This window comes from Serinus canaria, chromosome 25 (genome assembly GCF_022539315.1).
Source record: "Serinus canaria isolate serCan28SL12 chromosome 25, serCan2020, whole genome shotgun sequence".
Classification (NCBI taxonomy): Eukaryota; Metazoa; Chordata; class Aves; order Passeriformes; family Fringillidae; genus Serinus; species Serinus canaria.
Window position 1 is genome coordinate 14,852,205 of NC_066338.1, and position 25,293 is coordinate 14,877,497.

The window sequence follows — 25,293 nt, forward strand, 5'->3', positions numbered from 1 at the left end:
CCCTGCTCCAAACTGCCTGTGATTTGACTGGTAAAACATAAGGATTGGGAACGGGCAGCTGAGCAGATGGGAGGTCTTGACCAGCGGTGCTTGGAGTGTGCTGTGTTGAGGGGAAGAGTTGGCATGGATCAGGCAATGAGCCTGAGGGAAAACCCATCCCAAAGATGTCCCAGGAACATTTTCCCAAACGTGTCTGTTGGGATGGAAGGCAGCTTGTTCCCCAGGCTGAGGGCTCTGTGCCTTTACCTCTGTGTGTTTACCCTTTCCTCTTGTGAGACAGAGCAGAAATTTTCCAGAGTAGAAACCTATTTTGATTTAGGTGAAATGTACATCTTTGAGTTAAGTCTGTAGCTTGCTGTTTAGTCTGACTGCCTGTTCTCACAAAAAACTTACGCTCAGAGAAACTGCTTCAGCCAAAAGACGAGAGATAAAGGAGGAGGAGAGGGGCAGACAGAGCAAGGCAACATGACTCAGGAGTTATTTCTGATAAAGAAGAATTAGCAGCAAATGTCACAGGAAATCAGTGGAATGAATATGTGTGAACCTACTGTGAAATTGCATGCATATGTGTTTGAGAGAGTTAAAAAAAAATCTAAAGTTCCCAGAGGTGCCCATGTCGCCTGAGGAGAACGGTTCCAACACGGGTGCAGTGCTTTAATAAACAAACCTGTGTTATTGTATCCTCCGGAGCCCGGTCTATTGAGCTCCAGGAGGCCTGTAACACATCCGAGATAGCTCAGCTACCCTTGGAGGCACAATAGTCAGCAGGATGGCTTCTGTTGCAGTGTTGGAAACGGAAAGGTTTAATAAAGGGCAAAATTACAGAAAAAACGAGCCAAGTGCTAGACGTTCCTGCGCCTGGTAAAAACACCTCGCAAAAGCAACTGGTTTCTTTGTTCACATCCTTTTCTAGTGGGACTTTTTGGCTTCTGTCCAATTAGCTATCCTTAAGTTTGAGGTCAATCCCCTGGGTCCTATGAGGTCTCTTTTCACTTAATTGAGGAGAGAAACCTCTGGGCTTCTTTCCTTTTAAGGGACAAAGGATAGTTTTGTCATTCCATCAACACACAGCACACTCCTACATACCAGCTTCACAACTCCCACAAAATTTGTGGGGTTGGTTTGTTTGCAACCACTGACTGGGCTCCTTCTCAGGCCTTGCCCAAGTCCCTGGGCAAGCTGGCCAAGCTGACCAACCTGAACGTGGACCGGAACCGGCTGACGGCGCTGCCCGCGGAGATCGGCGGCTGTGCCAACCTCAGCGTGCTGTCCCTGCGCGACAACCGCCTGGCACTGCTGCCCCCCGAGCTGGCCAACACCACCGAGCTCCACGTGCTCGACGTGGCTGGCAACAGGTGAGGCTGCTGCTCGGCTTTGGGGGGTCTGGCTTTGGAAATACGGGTGTCTGCTAAGGGAGGGAGGAGCCTCCCCTGGAATGGAAACTGTAAACCCCCTCCCTCCTGGAAACTGTGAGCACCCTCCCTCCGAATTTTCATAAATTTGAAATTAAAAGGGGCTCTCAGACAAAGATATGGGAGTGGGAATAACAGTTCTTTACTGGGGAAGAAAATAAAAAGGCAAAATAAACAATGCAGTAAATCAAAACAACACTGACAGAGTCAGAGCACAACGTGGGTATTGGAATTGGACTGCTGGTAGCAGTCCAGTTGGAATTGTGGCTCAGCCCTCCTGCAGTGTCAGGGGTGGTTCTGTTGGAGCAGGGATCCTGTAGCAGTCCCATTGGAATTGTGGCTCAGCCCTCCTGCAGTGCCAGGGGTGGTTCTGTTGGAGCAGGGATCCTGTAGCAGTCCCATTGGAATGGTGGCTCAGCCCTCCTGCAGTGTCAGGGGTGGTTCTGTTGGAGCAGGGATCCTGTAGCAGTCCCATTGGAATGGTGGCTCAGCCCTCCTGCAGTGTCAGGGGTGGTTCTGTTGGAGCAGGGATCCTGTAGCAGTCCCATTGGAATGGTGGCTCAGCCCTCCTGCAGTGTCAGGGGTGGTTCTGTTGGAGCAGGGATCCTGTAGCAGTCCAACTGGAATTGTGGCTCAGCCCTCCTGCAGTGCCAGGGGTGGTTCTGTTGGAGCAGGGATCCTGTAGCAGTCCAACTGGAATGGTGGCTGCAGTTTTTTTGGGAGTGTCAGGTGTGGTTCTGTTGGATCAGGGATCCTGTAGCAGGGTGGAGATTTCCTCTGCAGATCCAGTGGAGGGGGCAGCTGTTCCTCGGGGAATCCAGTGGCAATGCTGTTCTGCTGTCCCAAGATCTCGGATTATTTCCAGTTGGGAATGCTTGGCCCCTCCCTCTGGGCAGAGCACCTCACAGTGGGATTATCAGTTATTTTTATCAGTCCTGCAGTGACACTCAGTGGCCCATGAACAGCAGGGGTCCCTTGGAGGGGGATTGGTTTGTGGAAGAGATAAAGAAAACTGCCCAATTAACAAAATAGCTGCCACACCTCTGACAGATGGCAAATAGAATACACATTGCCTCACAATGCCCCCCAGGACATTGGGGGTTTTTAAATTTTTCTTAAAGTCGGGATTGAAGTGTTAGAGATCATATTTTGTGTTTATGTTTAGATGTTTATTTTTATTTATATTGTAAGTTGTGAGTTCTGTAGTATTTTACTAACAAGTTACAAAATGGTTAATTATTTTTCTATATAAGGTCTTTTAAGGTTAAATTATCTAATTAAGAAATTATATTTTAATTATTTTACTTTTCATTTAATAACTAATTACTTAAAATTTGTCATGTGGAGTTTTTGTGTAATTATAAAATATTACTTAGGAAGAAGAAGGTGAAGAAGGACTAGTTGCTGTTTTAAAACTTCTATTTTAGCTTTATGTATGTTACTATATTCTAAAAGTATTGTTTTTTAAATTTATAATAAAACTATTCTATATTTTTATTTTAAAATATGTAATTCTTTTTAAATTTTATTTTTATATATTTCTATATAAAATTATATAGAACTAAATTTTTAAATGCTATTGTATAATTTATTTTTAATATTTAATTATTATTAAATTATAATATTTTATATATTGATATTTAAATTTATATAAATTATAAAGTTTATATAATGAAAATAGTAAATAAGACTAAATTCTAAAATTCTAAATTTTCTACTTGGTGGTATTATATACTTTTAATTGACTATATACTTGTAATCTCAGTGTTATCAATTAATTTTGGAGGTCTTTTCTATGGCCTCAGGTCAAAGGCAGTGTTCTCTTGGGAGCGGGAGTTTGTTGGTATAGAAAATTTAAAACCCTTGGCATTTAGGACTCGGGGGGCTGCTGGAGCTGTGTGGATCCCGGGATCCAGGGGTGGGAGAGCCCAGGCTGGTGCCTGAGGGCTTGAGCTGTGAACCTGCTCTGAGTCACCAAATCACAGGGTGGCACAAGTGTGAGGGCATTGCACGCTGTGTGGAACAGACACCAGGGGAGATCCCTCCTCTCCCTCCCCTTTCCTTTCCTCCCCAGATTTTTGGGTTTGTGTCAGTGCCCAGCTGGTCGGTGCCAGAGCCTCGTCCATGGCGTGTGGGTGCCTGGAGCTGCTCTCAGGCCCTGTGGTTCTGTTTGTGGGCTCGGTGGTTCTGGGAGCAGCTGGACACTGACCAGAGGTTCTGTGGGGAGCATTCTCTGCACTGGTCTGTGAGAGCTTTGCTTTTCTGGCTGTACACCCCTCCACACTGTTGGAGGGAGCTGCTGAGGATGGGGTGCTGCAGCCCACTCCACAGCCAGGCACAAAACCAGCTGGGAACAGGACTGGGCATCCAAAGCAGCTTGGCTCTGTCCCTCTCTGCTCAGGTGGGACACTCTGGAGCTCAGGTGAAGCTCCTGCCTGACCAGGTGAGTTTAACAAGCAGCTGCTCTTCTCTTTTGCAGGCTGCAGAACTTGCCCTTTGCCTTGACAAACCTTAACCTGAAAGCCCTGTGGCTGGCAGAAAACCAGTCCCAGCCCATGCTCAAGTTCCAGACAGAGGATGATGAGAAGACAGGGGAAAAGGTTCTCACTTGCTACCTGCTCCCCCAGCAGCCCTCTCCCAGCCTGGGTAAGAATCTGCAGCACAAGCCCTGCCTGCAGAGCCTTGTGCTCTGGAGGGTGCTTGAACCTTCTCTGAGTGGCTGGGCTGTCCTTGCAGTGATTCCTGTGGCAGATCCAGGCTCTTGGATGGATGGATGGATCTGGGGCACCTCTCCCAGGCAGTGACTGTTAAAACTGAGGAATTGCTTTCTGCCAGGTGACAAGGCCCTGCAGCCTCATCTTTGAGTGTTCTGCTTGGATCTGCTGACCGAGCACTCAATTTTCATTGTCCTGTCAGCAGGGTATTCCTGCCTGAATTCTGCCTGTCCTGCACTCCTTGCTAAGGAGTGCTGGAGCTGCAGCATCAGACACTGCTGGAGGCTGTTGTAGGCCTGGTGGGAGATGTCCAGAGGGTGACAGGATGGTGAGGCCACAGCCTTTGTCCTCAAGGCCTGTGATGCCATGGGCAGATACAGCAGAATCCTAATGGGATAAGAGCTGACCTCCATCCACATCTACAACCCTGCTCTTCCCAAAAGGAGCTCCCACTGTGTTCTCTTCCTCCCCAGAGAACCTGCTGCAGAACAGCGTGGATGAGAGCTGGACAGACAGCAACTTGAACAGAGTCAGTGTGATCCAGTTCCTGGATGAGCCCAAAGGAGATGAGGATGAGGAGTCTGGAGCTGAGAGACGGGTAAGGCATTCCTGGAGCTCCTTGGCTGCTGTGGGAGCTCAGGGACAAGCTGAGTTTCCAGAGATGGGGCCGCTGTGGTGTCCATGTTTTACGCTGCTGTAGGTGTGTGATTTCCCCAGTCTGAAGGCTCTTTGGTGCCCTGAGGACCCAAGCAGGAGGGGAAGGCAATGCATTCCCTGGGAGCCGTGGAGCACAGTCATATTTTGAGGCTCTTCTATGGGAGTGGAGCACTCCAAATGTCCAGAGATCCCAGTGGAGCACTGTCAGGGTAGGGTTTTAGCTCACCCCACCGTGGGGAAAGGCTGTCCAGCCAAACCCAGGCCATCCCCATCCTTCCAGCCGTGCAGGCAGTGCAGCCCATTGTCAGGGTTAAATGTGTGAGATGGGATTTCTTGTTTGGACTCCGATGTTTATTAGTTCTTATCCATGTTACAGTCTCACAAACCCTGAGTTCTGCAGCACTTCACTCTAACAAACTAAACAATGGAGCTGTATCTCACTCTCTACAAGGCCTTTTGAGGATAAACTGTCCAATTAAGAAATGACACCTAAATTATTTTACTTCTAACCCAATAACCAACCACCCATGGCCCACAGTGTGGACTTTTTTATCCAGTTACACAAAACCACCCAAACCCATGGAGAAGGTGAAGAAGAAGGACCAGCCTCTGCCCTAAAACCTCCATCTTGCTGGAAAACCCTGTGTTTTCCACCATGTGATATTATGCACTTCTATTCAAACTCCACACCCACAATCCCAGATCTGTCATTCAATTTTGGAAGCCCTCTCCACAGCCTCAGGTCATTGCAGTGTTCTCCTGGGGGTCAGAGTCTGTCAGCACAGAAAGTCTGAAATTCCAGCAGCCCATGCTGTGGGGTGTCCTGTTAGTAAATACTAAACGCTGCCTCAAAACCTGCAAGAGATGGTTGTGCTTCCAAGGCAGCAGTTCTCAGCAAGTGCTCTGAGGGTTTCAGTCTCCTGCAGCACTTTATTCCCTTTTAGTTTATGGGAAGCCATCCTTGAGATCTGAATCTTCCTAAGGAATGGTGTTAGCAGCTGTCCTGGCAGTGCGTGGGTGCTGCTGGCACTGGGAGCTTTGGGGTTTGTTGGAGCTGTTCTCAGCATTGTGGCTAGTTGGAGAATGCTGCTTTTCTTGGCTCTGTGCCTCACTAAGCAGCACCAACTCTGCTGCCTCGGGCTGGGCAGACCTGTTAGGTCCAGAGGAGTTAGAAGGACATCCCCAGATTTCTCTCTCACCTGTGTTCTAGAGGAGTCTCTGTGTCAAGAGTTTTTCATTTACTAAGCCTGAAACACCACTTTAAACTTCCCAGCTCCATCATTCTTCCCAAAGCCCCTGTCAGCTGGAGAGCAGGATGATGGAGCTCTTGGGGCTCCCTGCCTCTTTCCCATCCCAGCTGCAGGCTGGGGAAGGCCTGGAGCAGCCCTGCAGCAGGAGGAGTCGGTGGTGTCCCCTTGGGGCTCTGGCTCTGATGAAGGTGTTGGTCACCTGCAGAGGGTCATGGCCTGGTGTCTGGGTTTGAGCAGACAGGTGTGTGCTAAGGAAGGCAGGAGCCTCCCCTGAAATGGAAAATGGAAACCCCCTCCCTCCCTGTCATTGCAATTTTGAAATTAAGAGGCTCAGGCAAAGATACGGGAATAGGAATAACAGTTCTTTACTAGGAAAATTAAAAATGCAAATGCAATAGTACAAAAAAACCCCAAACCAGTGCCAGAGTCAGAGCAGGCCCTGCCCCCTGTGTCTCAGGGTGGTGGCACAGTCCCATCCCAGGGGGCTCAGGGTGGTGGCACAGTCCCATCCCAGGGGGGCTCAGGGTGGTGGCACAGTCCCATCCCAGGGGGGCTCAGGGTGGTGGCACAGTCCCATCCCAGGGGGCTCAGGGTGGTGGCACAGTCCCATCCCAGGGGGGCTCAGGGTGGTGGCACAGTCCCATCCCAGGGGGGCTCAGGGTGGTGGCACAGTCCCATCCCAGGGGGGCTCAGGGTGGTGGCACAGTCCCATCCCAGGGGGGCTCAGGGTGGTGGCACAGTCCCATCCCAGGGGGGCTCAGGGTGGTGGCACAGTCCCATCCCAGGGGGGCTCAGGGTGGTGGCACAGTCCCATCCCAGGGGGGCTCAGCCCTCCTGCAGTGCCAGCTGTGGCTCTGCTGGAGCAGGGATCCTGCCCAATGGGGGAGTTTTCCTCTGCAGCTCCAGGGCTGCTGGAGATGGGCCTGCTCTCCCTCTGGGAATGCAGGGCAGCAGAAAGCTGCTTCTCTGGGAATGCAGGGGGCAAAGGCTGCTGGGGTGTCCCAAACCTCAGATTGGATCCAGGTAGGAATGCTTGGCTCCTCCCCTGGGCGGAGCATCTCCCCATGGGATGCTGGAATTTTATCAGCCCTGCAGGGACACTCACTGGCCAGGGACAGAAGATAATTAATAATTAATGGCTCATGAACAGAAGCTATCTCCTGGAGGGAGGATTGGTTGTGGAAGAGATAAACTGCCCAATGAACAGCAGATCACTGCCCCACCTCTGGCAGATGGTGATAGAGTACACACACATATCTTCCACGCCAGGACCCTGGCAGTGCTGCCAGGCTGGAATCCCCTCCTGAGGGTTTCTCCTTGGCAGGGCCTGCAGCGCAGAGCCACCCCTCACCCCAGCGAGCTGAAGGTGATGAAGAAGGTGATCGAGGTGCGGCGCAGCGAGGTGAACGCTGCCAAGGCTGATGCCAACCCCAGCTCTCCCAACTCAGAGGTGAGTGCTGGTCCTGGGGAGTGGATAACACAGAGAACGGGGGGTCATGGAATGGTTTGGGTTGGGAGGAATCTTACACATCACCAAGGTCCTTACACATCACCTCCGTGCCATGGGCAGAGACACCTGCCACTGAAAACATCCAGCATATGAAAGGACTGACTTTGGGAAAGATTGGGAATGGATTGCCTGGGAAGGTTGGGAATCTGCCTTGAGATGTCCTGGGGGCCTGTGAAACAGAGCAGGAGATAGAACCAGGAGGCAGAGAACAGGGGAAGGGGAGTTCGTGTGGGTACACAATTTTATAGCACAGGGAGAGGAAGAGAAGGCTCTGATATTCCCAGTGAAGAGTGGTGGGAATGGAGCACTTGCAGGAGGCACCTTGCCTCCATGGTGGGAGCTGGGAATAAATCCCCACACAGGAGGTGGAGCACCCAGTCCCATGGAGGGGGCTCAGGAGGGGAAGCTGGTTCTGTCGGTGTGCATTCCCACCTCACCCCAGTCCCACTGCACGGCTGCTCTGGTTCCATCCTGAGCAGCACAACCCTCCCTTCTCCCAGGAGAAGAGGCTGAGTGCCACGTCCAACCGCAGCGAGGACTCTCACCTGTCCACCAGCACGGCCTCTGTGGAGGGCAGGGCAGAGGAGAGGGAGCGGGGCTGGCCCAACGGGCAGCTGCCCGACCTGCACAGGGAGCTGCACAAGGAGGGCAAGCCCTGGGCCCAGGAGGAGCACAAGGAGGCTGCTGACCACGAGGAGGAAGATGTGGAAGTGGAGTACAATGAGGTAGGAGCCTGGCAACTGCATCAGAGTTGTGAGAAAAAGTGAAAGGAGCTGGAAGTTTCAGAGGAAGTGGGAAATAGAGGTGTACAGGTGAATGGATGTGGGATCTGGGCATCGTGGAGGCAGATCCAGGCCACGGAAGGCAGTGCAAGCAGAGGCAGAGGCAGCCTGTGGGAGCCTGGCAGGCTGTGGGAAAGCTGGGGTGACTGTGAGGAGTTTGAACACCCTCCATCCTGGAGCTGACAGAACTGTGCCTGGGGAAGGGGTGCTTGTGGAAAAAGGCAAGGATGGGGAGATGGGAATACATTCCTGTCTTGTGCTGGGCACAGCAGCAGTGCCACTGGGCTGGGGAAGGGGTGCTTGTGGAAAAAGGCAAGGATATGGAATTTGGAATACATTCCTGCCTTGTGCTGGGCACACCCGCAGTGCCACCGGCCCTGCCTGTGTGGGACAGGGCTCCCAGGGACAGCAGGTTCTGTGCTGCCAGCCCTGTGTCCCCTGAGGCTCACGCTGTGTCTGGGCTTTGCTGTCACAGCCCACCGTGCACTTCGCCGAGGACACGCTGATCCGCAGTGAGGATGAGGATGAGGACGAAGAGCGGCCGTTCCCAGTGGAGAAGCAGAGGCTCATCCGCAAGGACACGCCCCATTATAAGAAACACTTCAAGATCACTAAGCTGCCCAAGCCAGAGGCAGTGGTGGCACTTCTGCAGGGCCTGAACAGCGACGGGGTGCCCAAAGAGGAAGAGGAGTTGGGAGGCTGCAATAATAACACGGAGCCCAGGGATCAGGAGGAAGCGTGGGATGAGGATCACAGAAAGAACGGAGCTCTGTCTGCTCAGCCATCCGTGAAGGTAGGGTCTTGTGGGAGGGGGAGCTCACAGGGGTGCAGGCCGGCCCCCTGCTCCTGTGGCCCAGCAGCCAGGTTGATGTGGTGCTGAGGAAGGTGCTGGCAGGAGGCTGCAGCACTTGGGCTGTGCTGAGGGTGGCAGAGCTGGAGGTCCCTGGGGCTCGTGGGGCTGTCCTGGAGCTGTGCTGTGTGGCTGTGTCTGACCCCTCCACTGAATCCAGGTCCTTGCACCAGCCCCATGCACGTGCTGCAGGGACAGTTGTGTCTCATCACTGGTGGGTTCTGCTGTTCCTTCCAGCCCCTTCCTCACTGCTGGTCCACAGGAGGATGAGCTTTGTCCCTGAGTGGATTCAGCCTTAGACTGGCGCTTGGGCCACTGGCACTTGTTGGCACAGTGCTTCCTGGAGCATGTCAGTGCAGCCAGGAGTGTGCCCTTCCCTGTGCTTGTACCCAGACACAGCCTGAAGGAGGCTGCACTGGGATTTAGGGCAGCTTGTGCTTTGAAGTTTTGGCCTTACTGGTTATACTGGGGCTTGAGAGATGGGGGTGCTGGGCTCTCTTCAGCTGAACCACCAGGTTTGGTTAGGGACACACAGAGGCTCCTGCCTGAGGAGGTTCCTCACAGGGGAATGGGGGTACATGGGTGAGGGACACCCCACAGGATCAGTTCTCCCAGTTCTCACCCAAGGGCTTGCGGATTCTGAGTTGTGTTTGGTGGCAGAGGTCAGGATGTGGCTGAGTCTCCACCGCAGTCTGACACCAGCAGATCTCAGGGCTGAGATGTGGGTCTCTGGAAGGTGCAGGGGTTATCTGCTTCTGCTGTAACTGCACATGCTCCAGGTGTTGGGATCATTCCCACCCCTGCTGAAGCTCAGGTTGCCCAGGGAAAGGTCCTTTCCCTCACTGTCCCTCAGTGGGTGCTTGCCTTGCTCTGTTTGAGCCAGTGCAGCTCATCTTGTGCTCCCTGGGGGTGAGGCCACTTTTCCCACTGCTGGTGAAGTTCCTCAGAAGGAATGTTTAAACTGTCCCAAGTCCCCTTCATCCAAGACCTATCATCCTTGGGAACAGCCTCACCTGAAAAGGTTATTTTAGCTGGGGGCTGAGCTGAGGAGGCACTGACCCACTGCAGAGCCTGTGGTGCCTGTCAGAAATTACCCTGGCTGCCAGCTGAGCCTCTGCCTGGGGCTCAGCTCTCCTCCCTGCGGGGTGGGATGGGTGCCTGCTCCGTGAGGACAGCTGTGGGGAGGGATGCAGGGAGCAGTGTCCCTGGGCAGGGAGGCTTGTGCTGGAGGTGCACTAAGGAGGAGGCAGCACACGCTCGGCAGGGGGCTGAAGCCTAAACCAGAGGGTTTTATTGCAAGGATAGTTGGTTTTCAGAAGAAATCCTGAGATTTCCTGTGCTTGAGAGCAGGATCCCAGGTGTCTGTCAGGGTGTGCTTTGTCACCAGAGAAAGGGTTTGGTGCAGTTGTGTTTGGGACTGCTTTTTTGATTTTCCGCTTTTTTGCTTTTTTTGCAGTTGTGTTTGGGACTGCTTTTTTGCTTTTTTTGCAGTTGTGTTTGTGAGTGCAGTTGTGTTTGGGACTGCTTTTTTGCTTTTTTGCAGTTGTGTTTGGGACTGCTCGTTCCTGTACAGCAGCTTGTGGCACCACAGGCCCCTTGGTGCTTCCTCCTGTGTTTAACCCTTCCTCTTCCCAGAGTGTGACCTGGTGTGGAGGGGATGAGGTCAGCCAGTGGTGACCCTCAGGGTGCCGTGGACACAGCCTGGCCTTAGGGGTGCTCCTTGGCAGGATGTGCTGGCACTTGGCACTCTGGGAGCCCATGAGCAGGGCTGGGGGCTGCTCTGGGGCTGAGGGGTCAGCCCTGGAGCTGTGCTGTGAGGGGGCTTGGCTGTGGAGCTCTGGAGCTCAGCAGTGACTCTGGGAGCTGAATCAGCCCCCTAGCTCTGGAGCTCAGCAGTGACCCCAGGAGCTCTGGAGCTCAGCAGTGACCCCAGGAGCTGGATCAGCCCCCTAGCTCTGGAGCTCAGCCGTGACTCTGGGAGCTCTGGAGCTGAGCAGTGACTGCAGGAGCTCTGGAGCTCGGCAATGACCCCAGGAGCTGGATCAGCTCCATGGCTCTGGAGCTCAGCAGTGACCCCAGGAGCTCTGGAGCTCAGCAGTGACCCCAGGAGCTCTGGAGCTCAGCAGTGACCCCAGGAGCTCTGGAGCTCAGCAGTGACCCCAGGAGCTGGATCAGCCCCCTGGCTCTGGAGCTCAGCAGTGACCCCAGGAGCTGGATCAGCTCCATGGCTCTGGAGCTCAGCAGTGACCCCAGGAGCTCTGGAGCTCAGCAGTGACCCCAGGAGCTGGATCAGCCCCCTGGCTCTGGAGCTCAGCAGTGACCCCAGGAGCTGGATCAGCTCCATGGCTCTGGAGCTCAGCAGTGACCCCAGGAGCTCTGGAGCTCAGCAGTGACCCCGGGAGCTGGATCAGCCCCCTGGCTCTGGAGCTCAGCCGTGACTCTGGGAGCTGGATCAGCCCCCTGGCTCTGGAGCTCAGCCGTGACTCCTCTGGGAGCTCCTGGGCTCCGCAGCGCCTCGGGAGCCGGCCCAGCTGCGGCCCAGTGCGTGTGTTGGGTGGTGGTGGTGGTCGTGGTGGCGGGTTTGGTTGATGCTCCACTAATCCGCATGCCTCTTTGCTGGTTCCTGTCCTAACAGGGGGTGTCGTTTGATCAAGCCAATAATCTGCTGATTGAACCTGCTCGCATTGAGGAGGAAGAGGTCTGTACCACTCCTACTGTTCTCTCTCTGCCAAAAATCATCCGGCCTGCTTGATTTGCTTCCCAGCCTCACCCGTTGTTGTAGGGGGACTCTGATCTCTCTGGGTCAAGTGGCTTCTGGACCTGGCTGATCCCAGACATGATGATTGTTTCCTCCTTGCTTTCCCCTTTTCCTCCTTTCCCGTCCTTGAGGTGAGAGTGGCTGCTGCAGAGCAGGAGTGAGCTGGAAATGATGTCAAAACCACAGGGGCTGAGGTGGGAAGTTCAGTTCCTATTTGCTGTGTGTTGGTGGAGAAGTGGGGTTGAACAAATGGATATTTCTGCACGTGTGGGTAACCCTGGTGGAGCACAGACACCAAGAATCATCTGATTATGCTGTGTCCTGACCCTTTGATAAAAGGAGGAGGATCTCACTCAGGGCACTGTGCCCCTGCCTGGGGAAAGGACTGGAGCCAATTTGTGCATCTCCTGCAGCCTCCCCTGAATCCTTTCAAGGCTTAACATGCAGCACCTTGAGGTGTCAGGGGCAGGTGGGACCTGACATGGGGATGGTGGGTGTGCTCAGGGTTAAAACCCTGTGGCTGCCTGCCTGCTCATCCTCTGGCTGTGTGTCCAGGTTTTCAGTGCCTGACCCATGGTCAGCACCTTTCTGCAGGCAGGTTTCCCAGGAGCTGCTGGAAGCAGAGTGCTGCTGCCACTGAGGAGAGTCAGGAACAGCATCCCTGCTGACAGCTTGCACGGGGATTTCTCCCCTAGGACAGGCAGTACAGGGCCCCAGAGCCGTGTGCTGCCTGGGAGTGCTGGCAGGGTGTCTGAGAACTTGGCTCTGCTGTTCCCTCGGGTGTGAAACAGAGATTTTTCTTGGTTTTGGAGTGAGGCTTTCCAGGAGTGAGGTGACAAATCCTTTCCACCAGGCAGAACATGAGCTGGCTCAGGTGTGGTCTCCTGTTAGTGGAGCCTGAAGATTTCTCCTTCTCTAGGTCCCTGAAAACCACAGTAGTATTTCTTACATTTCTCTTCTGCATAATCTTGTGTTCCTGGAGGTCTTTTCCAGCCTCAGTGATTCTGTGATTCCGGGGTGTGGCTGGTGCGAGGCCCCAGGCTGGCTCTGGAGTCCCCTCTGCACAGTCCCCTTTGCACAGATGTGTTCCCACTCTGAGGAAAACGTGGCTGTGCAGCTCACAAGGAGCTGGAGGTGGTAGCTGGAGTCACCCAAGGGCAGACCAGCTTTGGGAGGCTGATTGGGAATACTTGATTGTCCTGCAGCTTTGGGGAGGGCTCAGCAAGGAACTTTGCATGAGACTGGGTTGGGTTGCTCCAAGCCTGAGCAGCCTGTCCTTGAACACTTCCAAAGGGCATCTGCCTGCTGCTCCAGGGATGATTCCTTGAGAAGAATCATGGGATGATGGAGCTGAGCAGAGAGCCTGGAGCTCTTGAGCAGCAGGGTTTGAAGTTCATGATACTGCTGTCACATTCCTTATATAATGTAATACAGCCCTGGGAGAAGAGGGACTGCTGATTCCTGACTGTGTTCCTTATCCCTGAGCCATGGTTGTGAGCTGGAGACTGATCTTGTTGGAGCAGAACTGGAGAGACACACCCAGCTTGTGCCAGCCCCAGCATGGGGCACACCCAGAGCTGCTCTTGGTGCCAGGGGGGCTCTGCTGCAGCAGAGGAATAACTTTGTCAGAGTCTGGGATACCCTGTGGGGGATATCTGGGTTGCAGGGCTGGCTCTGTCCCAGGGTTTGGTCTCCATCCCCCCCTGCCTGGCAGAGTGGCTGTGCTGGGGTGTAGGGAGGCTCTGAGAGGAGGAATGGAGCCTGTGGAGCACCTGTTTGAGGTTAGACCTGAGCTCTGTTTTCAGCTGGTTTTCAGCTTCTGCAACCTGCCCAGCAGCAGGAAAGCTGCTGGGCAGGTTGCAGAAGGGTGGAAGGGGGGTCCCAAGGTTGCAGAGCAGTGGAAGGGGGGTCCCAAGGTTGCAGAGCAGTGGAAGGGGGGTCCCAAGGTTGCAGAAGGGTGGAAGGGGGGTCCCAAGGTTGCAGAGCAGTGGAAGGGGGGTCCCAAGGTTGCAGAGCAGTGGAAGGGGGGTCCCAAGGTGGCAGAAGGGTGGAAGGGGGGTCCCAAGGTTGCAGGTGGGTGGAAGGGGGGTCCCAAACTGTGTTTCAGTGCCCGAGGCTGCTGTGCTGTAGCAAAGGCTGGTGCCATCCACGTCCTGGGCTGTGCCCAGCCTCAACCCTGTCGTGCAGAGCCCCTGCAGGTGCAGGAGCTGCAGAGGGCTCTGTGCTGCCAGAGCTTCTGCTGCTGGGGACATGGACAGGATTCCTGCCAAAGCTTCTGCTGCAGGGACAGGAGGTTGTCCCTCACTCTGCCCAGGGACAGGAGGAGCTGCCATCCCACTCCCTGGGGAGGGCAGGAGGGTTCCAGAGGGGCTGGATGTCTTCTTTGCTGCTGCTCAGGTGTCACATCCTTTTGCTCTGCAGGCAGGGAAGGAGCCTGATCCTGTGGAAACTGCTCAGGAGTGTCACCTCTTGTGTTGGAATGCCAGCCTAAAGCCTGGCACCAGCTAGGATTTGCCAGCACAGCCTGGTCCTGGAGCATCCTGTGCTCAAAGGGTTCAGTTTTGGAAAGGCTCCACAGGGACTGGGGAGCACTGGGATGTGCTGGGAGCCATCCTGAGGGCAGGACTGAGCTGTGGAAAAGTTGAATAAACCTCTGTGTAGTGCAGGAGAGGTGACATCACCTGTGTTTGCTCACCTGGCTTGACTGGAATATTACAGTGGACTCTTTCTGATGTTAAAAAAAAGACACAACACTCCCATTTCTCTTGTTTAATTTTTAGGATGATCATAGTTCCTGTTGAGCAGACAAAAATGTGCCATATTTTCTCCTTTAATTTGTCTGGCTTTTAATTTATTGCCATCAAAATGTTTCTGTGACCTTTTCCTACTGGGCTGAAGGGTCCTCAGTGTTTTTTATGGAATCACAGAATGGAGTAGAAGGGACCTTTTAAATGTCAGACAGTGCCACCCCCTGCCATGGCCTGGGGCACCTTCCACTGTCCCAGCCTGGTCCCTGCCCTGTCCAGCCTGGCTTCAAACAGGGATGGGGCAGGCACAGCTCCCCTGGGCACCTGGGGCAGGTGTGCTGCCAGCTCTCCAGGCTGTGACCCCTGGGGGGGACACAGGGGGTGACACAGCTGTGACCTGGGGGTGGGTTTGTGACCCCTCAGGGTGGGTTTGTGACCCTCAGGTGGGTTTGTGACCCCCTCAGGGTGGGTTTGTGACCCCTCAGGTGGGTTTGTGACCCCCTCAGGGTGGGTTTGTGACCCCTCAGGTGGGTTTGTGACCCTCAGGGTGGGTTTGTGACCCTCAGGTGGGTTCGTGACCCCCTCAGGGTGGGTTCATGACCTCAGGTGGGTTTGTGACCCTCAGGTGGGTTGTGACCTCAGGTGGGTTTGTGACCCTCAGGGTGGGTTTGTGACCCTCAGGTGGGTTTGTGACCCTCAGGGTGGGTTTGTGACCCCTCAGGGTGGGCTTGTGACCCTCAGGGTGGGTTCATGACCCTCAGGTGGGTTTGTGACCTCAGGGTGGGTTTGTGACCTGGGGTGGGTTTGTGACCCTCAGGTGGGTTTGTGACCCCCTCAGGGTGGGTTTGTGACCCTCAGGTGGGTTTGTGACCCCCTCAGGGTGGGTTTGTGACCCTCAGGTGGGTTTGTGACCTCAGGGTGGGTTTGTGACCTGGGGTGGGTTTGTGACCCTCAGGGTGGGTTCATGACCCTCAGGTGGGTTTGTGATCTCTTGCTGTGAATGTAGACCCTCACCCCTGGCCCTGTGTCAAGGCAGAACTGGACACGAGTCCCGCACAGTGTCAGAGTCTGAGGACTGATTTGTGTGCCAGCTGCTCATTCCTCCTCACTGATCCCTGCCAGCTGCAGTTTTGTCTGACCCAGAGTTCTCTGGGGACCAAAGCAGAGCGGGCAGTGATCCTCACAGCTCCCTTTGCCTGCTCAGGAGTGGGGCAGGACCATTTTGGTTCTGCTCTGCCTCCCCATCCTCTCGTTGGCTTTCACAGAGAGCAGAGAGCATCAGGAAAGGCCCTGGTGCAGTGAAAATTGCACGTTCAAACCCAGTGCTGCAGCAAATCCAGCTCTCCCTTCTGCACTGGGCAGGGGCCTGAGTGTGACAGCAGCTTTGCTGCTCGGGGCAGGGTATGTAGGAGACATTGCAACAACCCCCAGAAATCACAGGGCTGAGGCATTCCCCCCCAAGCTGGTCCCTGTTTGCTGCAGCGTGCTCTGAGTGTCCCTGGGGAGAGCAGGAGCTCCCAGCCAGCTCCAGGGCCCCACTGCAGTGGGCAGCATCCCCAGCTGGGCACTGGGCAGACTGGGACAGGCTGGAAGGGACAGTGTGGCTGGAGAAGGGCTGTGTCAGTTTGCAGGGGAGAGAACAGGGTTTAGGAGGAGGTGCTGAAGTCAAATCTCCTCCCAGGACTGGCAGCCCAACACCATGCTCTGGTTAATAGGTCAGTCAAACTTTTTATTCAATACAGCTTGTTTCATCCTGTTGGCAGTGTGAGCACACACACAGACCCCTCCTCCAGGGAGAACCCCAAAACTTCTCCATATTTCTGCTCTGGAGGGATGTGAAAACTTACTTTAATCTGGCCTTTGTTAGGCCATTGTTTTCACTGTAGTTTATCTGGTGCCATCTCCTCCCTGCTGGCTGACCCATTGCCTGCTTGTCTTTGGTGTAATTCTATGGACCCCAGTCCTGACATCTTCCAGCCTTCCTTTTGCTGGATTAGAGGAACCAAATTTCTCTGGTAAGAGGGATTTCCCTTTATTCCCTGCCTTCTCTTTCCTCTGATCTGCCTGAGCTGAGTTTGGTGACTACAGACAACATGAGACAGTGTATCCAGACCTTGCTCCACTGAATTCCATGCTTCCTTTTCCATTTCAGACGTGGCAGTTCCTGCTCCTGCGTGGGAATTTCTCCTTGTTCTTACCTTTATTACACCTTCAGCTTTTCTTGCTGTGTCCTTCAGGACTCGGGGAGGCTTGGCCTCCAAACAGGGTGCACTCAGAGCTGTCTCACCTGTTGGTTCTGAGGCAGGTGATGCCAGGTTTAATGGAAGTTTTCCATGTATTCCAGTGCTCCTTGGATAAATGCTCTCCTCCTGCAAGGCCTGCCCTTAGCAGCACAGTGTTGGAGGAGGCTTTAGCAGAGCTGTAAACTCCCCAGTCTTTATAGCCTTGTAATTGTGTATTGAGTGATGGCCAAAAGGACTTCAGAACAGTCTGAGACTGCTGGGCTGAGAGGAGTCTCCAGCTGAATTTTATAGGGCAAAATCTAGTGGAGAAAAATGACTGCTCCAAGGATTTCCCCAACAAGAAGGGTCAGTAAGAGCAGGAATAGAAATTCTGTGCTGCTGAAGAGATGAAATGGAGTGTTGTTACCTGTTCCAGCTGAACTCAGGTGTAGGTTTTTGTCCCGTTTCTGGTTCTGAAATGGTTTGAGGATTGGCAGCTTTGGACAGTGCTTTTTGCTTCTCTTTAAGCATTTGAGTGTTTTCATTTCAGGGAGACCCTGTCCTGCTGCATTCCATAGTTTGGCCAGGCCAGATCCTTGCAGGATTCCCTTCTTTTTCTATCCCTGTGCCTATGACAAAGCTGGCTCCCAACTGTGATAAGAAGGAAGTGCCAGCTTCCTAAGTCCCTCTCTGTCTAGTTCATCAATGAAATAACTCATCCTGGAGTCCCATTTTGTGTAGTTCATTAATGAAATAACTCATCCTGGAGTCCCATTTCATCCTGGAGTCCCATTTTGTGTAGTTCATTAATGAAATAACTCATCCTGGAGTCCCATTTTGTGTAGTTCATCAATGAAATAACCCATCCTGGAGTCCCATTTCATCCTGGAGTCCCATTTTGTGTAGTTCATTAATGAAATAACTTGTCCTGGAGTCCCATTTCATCCTGGAGTCCCATTTTGTGTAGTTCATTAAGGACATGGCTCATCCTGGAATCACAGAGCAGCCCAGGGGCCTCGGCAGGCCCAGGGCTTTGAGGGGAAGGAGCCTTGGTGAGGCTCTCAGCCCCCAGCCTGTCGCAGCCAGGGCTGTGACTCAGCTCCCCGCTGTGGAGCTGGTCCCAGTGGAGGATTGTTGTCCCTGCAGGCATTTCCTGCGTGCCCCAGGATGAAATCAGACCCTGACCCAGGCACACAGCAGCACTCTGGTCTGGCTGTGTCTGCAGCCCTGGCACACAGCTGTCAGGTGGGGTCTCGGGTGGTGTGTCAATATTCACGTGGCTGTAGGAGCCCTGGGTTCATTGATGCTGCAGTGTGACCGTGCTCCGTGTTTTAGAAAGGCATCCTGGCCTCCTTCTCCCTTTGGGAAGTGTGGTCACTGTCCTCACGTGTCCTGGGGAAGGGATGTGCAGGAGCAGAGCACACCCTGAGAATGGCAGCTCCCTGTCCCTGTTCCCAGTGCTGCTGTCCCTGTCCCAATGGGGCTGTGGCAGCTCCCTGTCCCTGTTCCCAGTGCTGCTGTCCCCAGTGGGGCTGTGGCAGGTCCCTGTCCCTGTTCCCAGTGCTGCTGTCCCTGTCCCCAATGGGGCTGTGGCAGCTCCCTGTCCCTGTTCCCAGTGCTGCTGTCCCTGTCCCCAATGGGGCTGTGGCAGCTCCCTGTCCCTGTTCCCAGTGCTGCTGTCCCTGTCCCCAATGGGGCTGTGGCAGCTCCCTGTCCCTGTTCCCAGTGCTGCTGTCCCTGTCCCCATGGGGCTGTGGCAGCTCCCTGTCCCTGTTCCCAGTGCTGCTGTCCCTGTCCCCAGTGGGGCTGTGGCAGGTCCCTGTCCCTAGATCAGGAGCTGTGGCAGGTCCTTGTCCCTATTCCCAGTGCTGCTGTCCCCAGATCAGGGGCTAAGGTAGATCCCTGTCCCCAGTGGGGCTGTGGCAGGTCCCTGTCCCCTGTGCTGCTGTCCCCAGTGGGGCCCTGGCAGGTCCCTGTCCCTGTTTGCAGTGCTGCTGTCACCAGTCCCATCTGTCCCCAGTGCTGCTGTCCCCAGTGGGGCCATGGCAGGTCCCTGTCTCTATATCAGGAGCTGTGGCAGGTCCTTGTCCCTGTTCCCAGTGCTGCTGTCCCCAGTGGGGCTGTGGCAGCTCCCTGTCCCGATTTGTCCCCAGTGCTGCTGTCACCAGTGGGGCTGTGGCAGGTCCCTGTCCCCAGTGCTGCTGTCACCAGTGCCATCTGCTCCCAGTGCTGCTGTGGCAGGTCCCTGTCCCCAGTGGGGCTGTGGCAGGTCCCTGTCCCCAGTGGGGCTGTGGCAGGTCTCTGTCCCCAGTGCCATCTGTCCCCAGTGCTGCTGTCCCCAGATCAGGGGCTATGTCAGTCCCTGTCCCCAGTGCTGCTGTCACCAGTGCCATCTGTCCCCAGTGCTGCTGTCAAAGGTCTCCTTTTGGGTTCTGTGCTTTGCACTGTGTTTTGTGGAGGTGCTCAGTGGGAAGTCAGTGAAGTGCTCAAACTCCTCTGCCCTGTGCCCCCATCTCTGCCCTCCTGGTACCCTTTCCTTTGAGAACTGAGCCCGCTGGAACAGGGGAAGGAATCATATCAGAGCCAGGAAACCTCCAGCCCCTGTCCAGGGGCTGCTCTCCTGCCAGGGCTGCTTTTCCTTTGTGTTCCTTTCCCACTGTCGGGGGTTAATTTAGCTCTCAGCAGCCAATCCCATCTCCCTTTGCTCACTGTTATTTTCAGCCTGTCTCCTTGTCCCCATGAGCTGTCACTGACCAAAGCCAGACAGATTTAGCTCTTCTCATCTTTCCTGGTGGATCAGTGCTCCAGCTCCTGCTCTTCCCTGTCCCAGCTCTGTGCACCCAAGGTGAGCAGAATCCCAGCCTAATTTAGGTTAGAAAAGACCTCCAAGACCATCAAGTTCAGCCTCTGAGTGATCCCCACCTTGTCACCAGCCCAGAGCCCTGAGTGCCACCAGTCGTTCCTTGAGCACCTCCAGGGCTGGTGACTGCCACCTCCCTGAGCAGCCCCTGCCAGTGCCTGGTGACCCTTTCTGGGGAGAAATTCTCCCTGATGTCCAGCCTAAACCTGGAGGCTGCAGCGTGACAGAAACTGATGTGTTGTGTCATGCTGCACTGACTGACCGTGTGTCAGAGGGGAGTGACAGGGGCTGAGGGGCCCAGGCCTCAGCAGGACAGAGGGATCCTTCCTCTGCTGGGTGCTCAGCTCCTGGCACTCTGTGCATCAAGATTTCTGGGCTGTTCATGCCCATGTGTGAGGCACCATGGAGATGCCATCCATGGTTTTGTCTGATCCTTCTATACATTTCAGTCCCACAGAATCCAGTGGCAGTCAATTATTAATTTACTTGAGCTTTATATCCAAAAGAGTTTTTTAAGCCGGACACTGATATTTCATTTGGTATCTTACTGAGTTCCACTGAATATCCTTAACTCTTTTGTGATTACAAACATGGAATAGCCATCTGCTATAAAGTTATTAATGGCATGAAAAGATAAAAAGGGTCTGTTTCTCTCTCCTGAATTGGAAGGCCCCCAGCCTCCCCTCATGGGGAATTATTTCAGTTCTGGCTGCTTTAGAGTAAAGCCACGCCTGACAGATCCTGACAGAGCCCAAATTCTTGTTTTTCTCCCAATGGCTCTTACCTGGCTCTTGGCTTGTGCACCACACACCTGTCCTGGCCTTGGCTGAGGCCAGTGCCAGGTCTTGGGGCACAGCTTCCATGTTTTGCTTGTGCAAAAGTGAACCTTCACCTCATCAGCCAAGTCTGGAGTCTTCTCACAATGAAATAGTTTGGGTTTTGAAGGACCTGGTTTTCACAGAATTCAGCTGTTCTCGTGAGAGCCATTTGGTGCCTGCCAAGAGCCACCTGTGCTCCTCAGTTACTCCTGGAGTGGTGTCTGGGTGAGGAGCTGATGGTCACAGGATCCCTCTGGGTCTCTCAGCCCATCAGCACAATGTCAGGGGGCTCAGGGTGCAGAAAGCCCAGAACTTTGAAATGCTCTGTGAGCTTCTCAGGCAAATGGTGGGACTCTTGAACACAGGTTGTCCAGCCCTTTTGATTTTTGAAAAGGTTATTGATGATATTTAATGGATTCTTCAGTTGAAGTGGAATCCCTCACCTTCACATGGCACTCATCACACATCTGTCCCAACATAAATCCAAATTACTTATTGCAGTGTGCATCTCCTGTTGTCAGTATGACAGTCTCAAATAAATCTTTTGGGACATGTAAATGCCAGGATTGGGTACTGAGAGTCTGGGGCTCTGTCTGTCCCAGCAGAAATCCAAATTACTTATTGCAGTGTTCATTTCCTGGGTCAGTATGACAGTCTCAAATAAATCTTTTTGTAAATGCCAGGATTGGACGCTGAGAGTCAGGGAATCAGTAAGGCTGGAAAGGACCTGTAAGATCAGCAAGTGCAGCACTTTTCCTGCAGGGCTGTTCCCTGCTGAGGATCTGGGAGCGTGGTGTGCTCTCCATGAAGGTTTGTGCTTTCTGCAGAGGGAGAAGCAGCCCAGATCAGATCATCTGAGAGGGGCCCTGGGTGGATCCCTGCCTTTGGGGAAAACAGACAAAGGGTAAATACCCAGTGAAGCCCATGGCAGGAGCAGTGCCAAGGAGGGAGCTGAGCTGTCCCTGCTGGGGCAGCTCTGTGCTGTGGTTTCAGTGGTTTCAGTGTGGTTTTGGGGCAGTCCAGGCAGCCCAAGAGCAGCCTCAGGAAGGAGGAGCTTGGGGGAACAAACAGCTTCAGGGTTTGGTGCCAGACACAGCCTGAGCTGCAACGTGAAGGGCCATTCCAGGCTGCTGGATCCAGATCCTTCTTCTTGAGGTTCCTGTTTGGTTACTGTTCACATTGACCTCAAACAAACATCCACCAATCTCACCACACTGCTCTTTGTGGGATTTTCTTGGGAGTTTGAAATCTTTTCAGCCTACATGTATTTATATCTAATTCAAGCTCCTTTGCTGCAGTTGTCTCAGTGTTTTTAATCTGACCTGTTTTCTCCTGGGTGTTTTGCTTTACACACTGATGAACAGAGGGTTCCTCCCCCTCAGGCCAGTTGGCTTTTCTGGCAAGTTTCCCCACATTTTTAGACTGGTTTGCTTGAATTTGTGAAATCCAGGGGGATTGTGGCATACCTTTCTGTTCTGTTAGCATCAGCTTCCCATGCAGCTGGAAGTGACTTCCTGTGACCAGTGACATCAGACAGTCCTCAGTCATTGTCCAAAATCCTAACCCTGTCCAGTGGATCTGGGCACTGAGCAGACCTGGGAAACACCAGGATCCTGCTCTTAGACCAGTCTGCAATCCCTGCCTGAAGCCCTGGTTTGCTGTCATTCCTGCAATCCCTGCCTGGAGCCCTGGTTTGCTATAATTCCTGCAATCCCTGCCTGGAGCCCTGGTTTGCTGTCATTCCTGCAATCCCTGCCTGAAGCCCTGGTTTGCTATAATTCCTGCAATCCCTGCCTGAAGCCCTGGTTTGCTGTCATTCCTGGAATCCCTGCCTGGAGCCCTGGTTTGCTGTCATTCCTGTAATCCCTGCCTGGAGCCCTGGTTTGCTATAATTCTTAGAGACTTTTGTGTTGAACGTAGAATTACACAATTTCCTGATCACCAGGATCATCAAATCCAGTTTCTGGCCCTGCACAGAGCAGCCCCAAAAATCCTCCCTTGTGCCTGGGAGCGTGCTCTGAGCACTCCTTGGGCAGTGCAGATGAGAGTCTTCAGAGCATTTCTAGAGTCCAGTGAGTCTGGATGGAAAACATGGGTTTTGTAGTTAGTTCCTAATAGACAGGGCCATGCCAGAAGCATTGTCTGCTCAGGAGCTGGTTTGAGTTGGGCTGTCTACCCCATTTCTGTCTTACTTGGGTATTCATAACTTGGAATTTTACTCAGTTTCTGGCTCCTGCCCCAGGGACAGTGAGCTGATGGCAGGTCTGGCAGCAGGGATTTCCCTGGGAAGATCCCTGAGCGTTCTGCTGTGCTGTTAGCTGGGCACCAGGGGAGCTGGCAGAGCCCAGCACCTCAGCTTGTTCCACATTTCCTGCAGGGGTTTTGGTTTGGATTTGTTTTAGCCTTAGCAGAATATGGAGCTCCACGAGACATTGGTTCTGTCATTGCAGAAGTGAAAGAGGGTTGGAAGGGGAGTGTTAAGGAAGGTGATCTCCTGCTTCCTTTGCTGCCCATGCTGTGGCCACGTGCAGCTGACACACCTGAGATCTCTGCAGCAGCCTCTCTCCATCCTGGGCTTTGTTTGCAAAGAGGTGACATGGAGGACAGCCAGTTTGGTTCTCTAGAGGAGTCTGTGCTGATTTCTGTCACTTAACTCCTTGGTCCTTGGCCCTGAGAGAGTCCTGTCTGTCCTGTTCCTTTCCCTGTGTCCTACCACGTGCTCCCTGTCTTCCTTCTCCTGACTGTGGCATTGGGAAGGGCTCGTGCTGGTGTCCTTAAAAGAAACAGCTTCAGCCTGAGTCACGTCAGCTGTTGGCAGTGGGCACGGCTGGGTGTGTGGAGGAGGGAGGTAGGAAGGAGAAGACTTGTGGATTGCTCAGCTGTGATCCTGAGCAGCTGGGGCAGAGGGGAGCAGAGCATCGGGGTTTTGGAGTTGTGTGTTGATTTCCATCAATACAACAAAGTCAAGTGTCCATCCAGAGTCTTCTGGACAAGGTGCCATCCTTGTCACTGCACACTGCTCTGGGGTGACCTGGAATGCCCCAGGGGCTGCTGGCATTACACTCAGAGGGAGCCCCATGGCAGAGCCAGGCTGTGGTGTGAGCGCTGTCCCTGTCCTGTGGTCCAGCTCCAGTCCAAACTGGCTGCCCAGTTTGCCTTGTGGTGCAGTCCCCTCTGCTGGGTCCACCGTGGGCAAGCTGACTGTTGGCTCAGGGCTCACTGTGGGAAGGGAGTGGTGTGTTCCCTGCCTTGGGGGGGTGCTGCCTCTGAGGCATGAGTGCCCTGGCTCACCCTCAGGTGCCATGGCTCACCCTCAGGTGCCCTGGCTCACCCTCAGGTGCCATGGCTCACCCTCAGGTGCCATGGCTCACCCTCAGGTGCCATGGCTCCCCCACAGGTGTCGCAGCCCCCCCAGAGGTGGCACAGCCCTCCCAGTGCCAGGAGATGACCCAGAGGTGCTGTTTTCCATGGAAAGGAGTCGTGCCTGACTCTGGGTGCCCTGACCCACACCCCGTCCCTGCCACAGTCCCCCAGTGTGTCCCACAGGTGCCATGGCTTGCCCACAGGTGTCACAGCTCTCCCAGAGGTGGCACAGTCCCCCAGTGCCAGGAGGTGACCCAGAGGTGCTGTTTTCCATGGAAAGGAGCTGTGCCTGGCTCTGGGGGCCCTGACCCCTGTCCCTTCTGTTGCAGCTGACCCTGACCATCGTGCGGCAGACAGGGGGGCTGGGCATCAGCATCGCGGGGGGCAAGGGCTCCACGCCCTATAAGGGGGACGACGAGGTAAGGCCTGTCCCTGTCCCTGTCCCTGCTGAGCCAGCTCCTGCTGGGGACGGGGTGTCCCTCCTGGGAGCTTTGGGGTGGGTGGGAGCAGCCCTGGATGCCCCCAGGGGGGGTGGTGGGGTGGAGCAGACCCCATCAGGGTGGGGATGAGCTGGATGAGCCAAGGTGGTGGGGTGGAGCAGACCCCATCAGGAGGGGGATGAGCTGGATGAGCCAAGGTGGTGGGGTGGAGCAGACCCCTTCAGGGTGGGGGTGAGCTGGATGAGCCAGGTGGTGGGGTGGAGCAGAATCCTGCCCCCGAGCCAGGAGGGTCTGAGCTGGAGCAGCCGTGGGAGCAGGGGGTTCCTCCCCAGCTGTGGGGCCCAGGGCGTGGGGTTGTTCCCCACCTGGTGGCATCAGCTGTGTCGTGTGATGCCAGTTCCACTGGAAGAGGGTCAAGGTGTCATTCCCTGGTCTTGTGGCTCACCTGGGGCAGCCCTGCCGTGGGGCTCCTGTCCCCGTCTTGTCACCCTGGGGTGGCCCTGCGATGGGGTTCTTGTCCCTCTTGTCACCTTGGGGTGGCCCTGCAATGGGGTTCTTGTCCCTCTTGTCACCTTGGGGTGGCCCTGCAATGGGGTTCTTGTCCCTCTTCCCAGCTCCTGAGCTGCCTTGTCCCCTCATTGTGGGTTCAGGACTGGCCAGGGGCTGGAGCTGAGGGGCTCAGGGGTCTCTGCACTCTGGAGGGGTGAGGAATGGGCTCTCCAGAGAACAGAGGGTTTTGTTTCCAGGGCATCTTCATTTCCCGTGTGTCCGAGGAGGGTCCTGCAGCTCGGGCAGGGGTCCGTGTTGGTGACAAGCTCCTGGAGGTAAGGACTGAGTCCTGACGAAGCAAACGCTTCTGATAGCTTGGAGGGGAGGTGTGAGGTGATTGGAAATGGATTTGCATCACACA

The 25,293-nt window shown here is 54.4% G+C and overlaps 1 protein-coding gene across 13 annotated transcripts in view; it reads left to right on the plus strand.

The window, feature by feature from the left end:
• SCRIB (scribble planar cell polarity protein) overlaps window positions 1-25,293 on the plus strand; it is a 116,721-nt gene that overhangs the window by 29,577 nt on the left and 61,851 nt on the right. For 11 of the 13 annotated variants that reach the window (XM_050984939.1, XM_050984933.1, XM_050984930.1 and 8 more), the window contains exons 10-18: window positions 1,156-1,355; window positions 3,892-4,058; window positions 4,600-4,724; window positions 7,358-7,483; window positions 8,044-8,268; window positions 8,801-9,118; window positions 11,811-11,873; window positions 24,273-24,362; window positions 25,130-25,207. In XM_050984939.1, coding sequence (XP_050840896.1) covers window positions 1,156-1,355; window positions 3,892-4,058; window positions 4,600-4,724; window positions 7,358-7,483; window positions 8,044-8,268; window positions 8,801-9,118; window positions 11,811-11,873; window positions 24,273-24,362; window positions 25,130-25,207 — 1,392 coding nt within the window. The remainder of the gene's footprint in view (window positions 1-1,155; window positions 1,356-3,891; window positions 4,059-4,599; window positions 4,725-7,357; window positions 7,484-8,043; window positions 8,269-8,800; window positions 9,119-11,810; window positions 11,874-24,272; window positions 24,363-25,129; window positions 25,208-25,293) is intronic. The other 2 variants (XM_050984929.1, XM_050984934.1) reach the window with 2 other exon arrangements.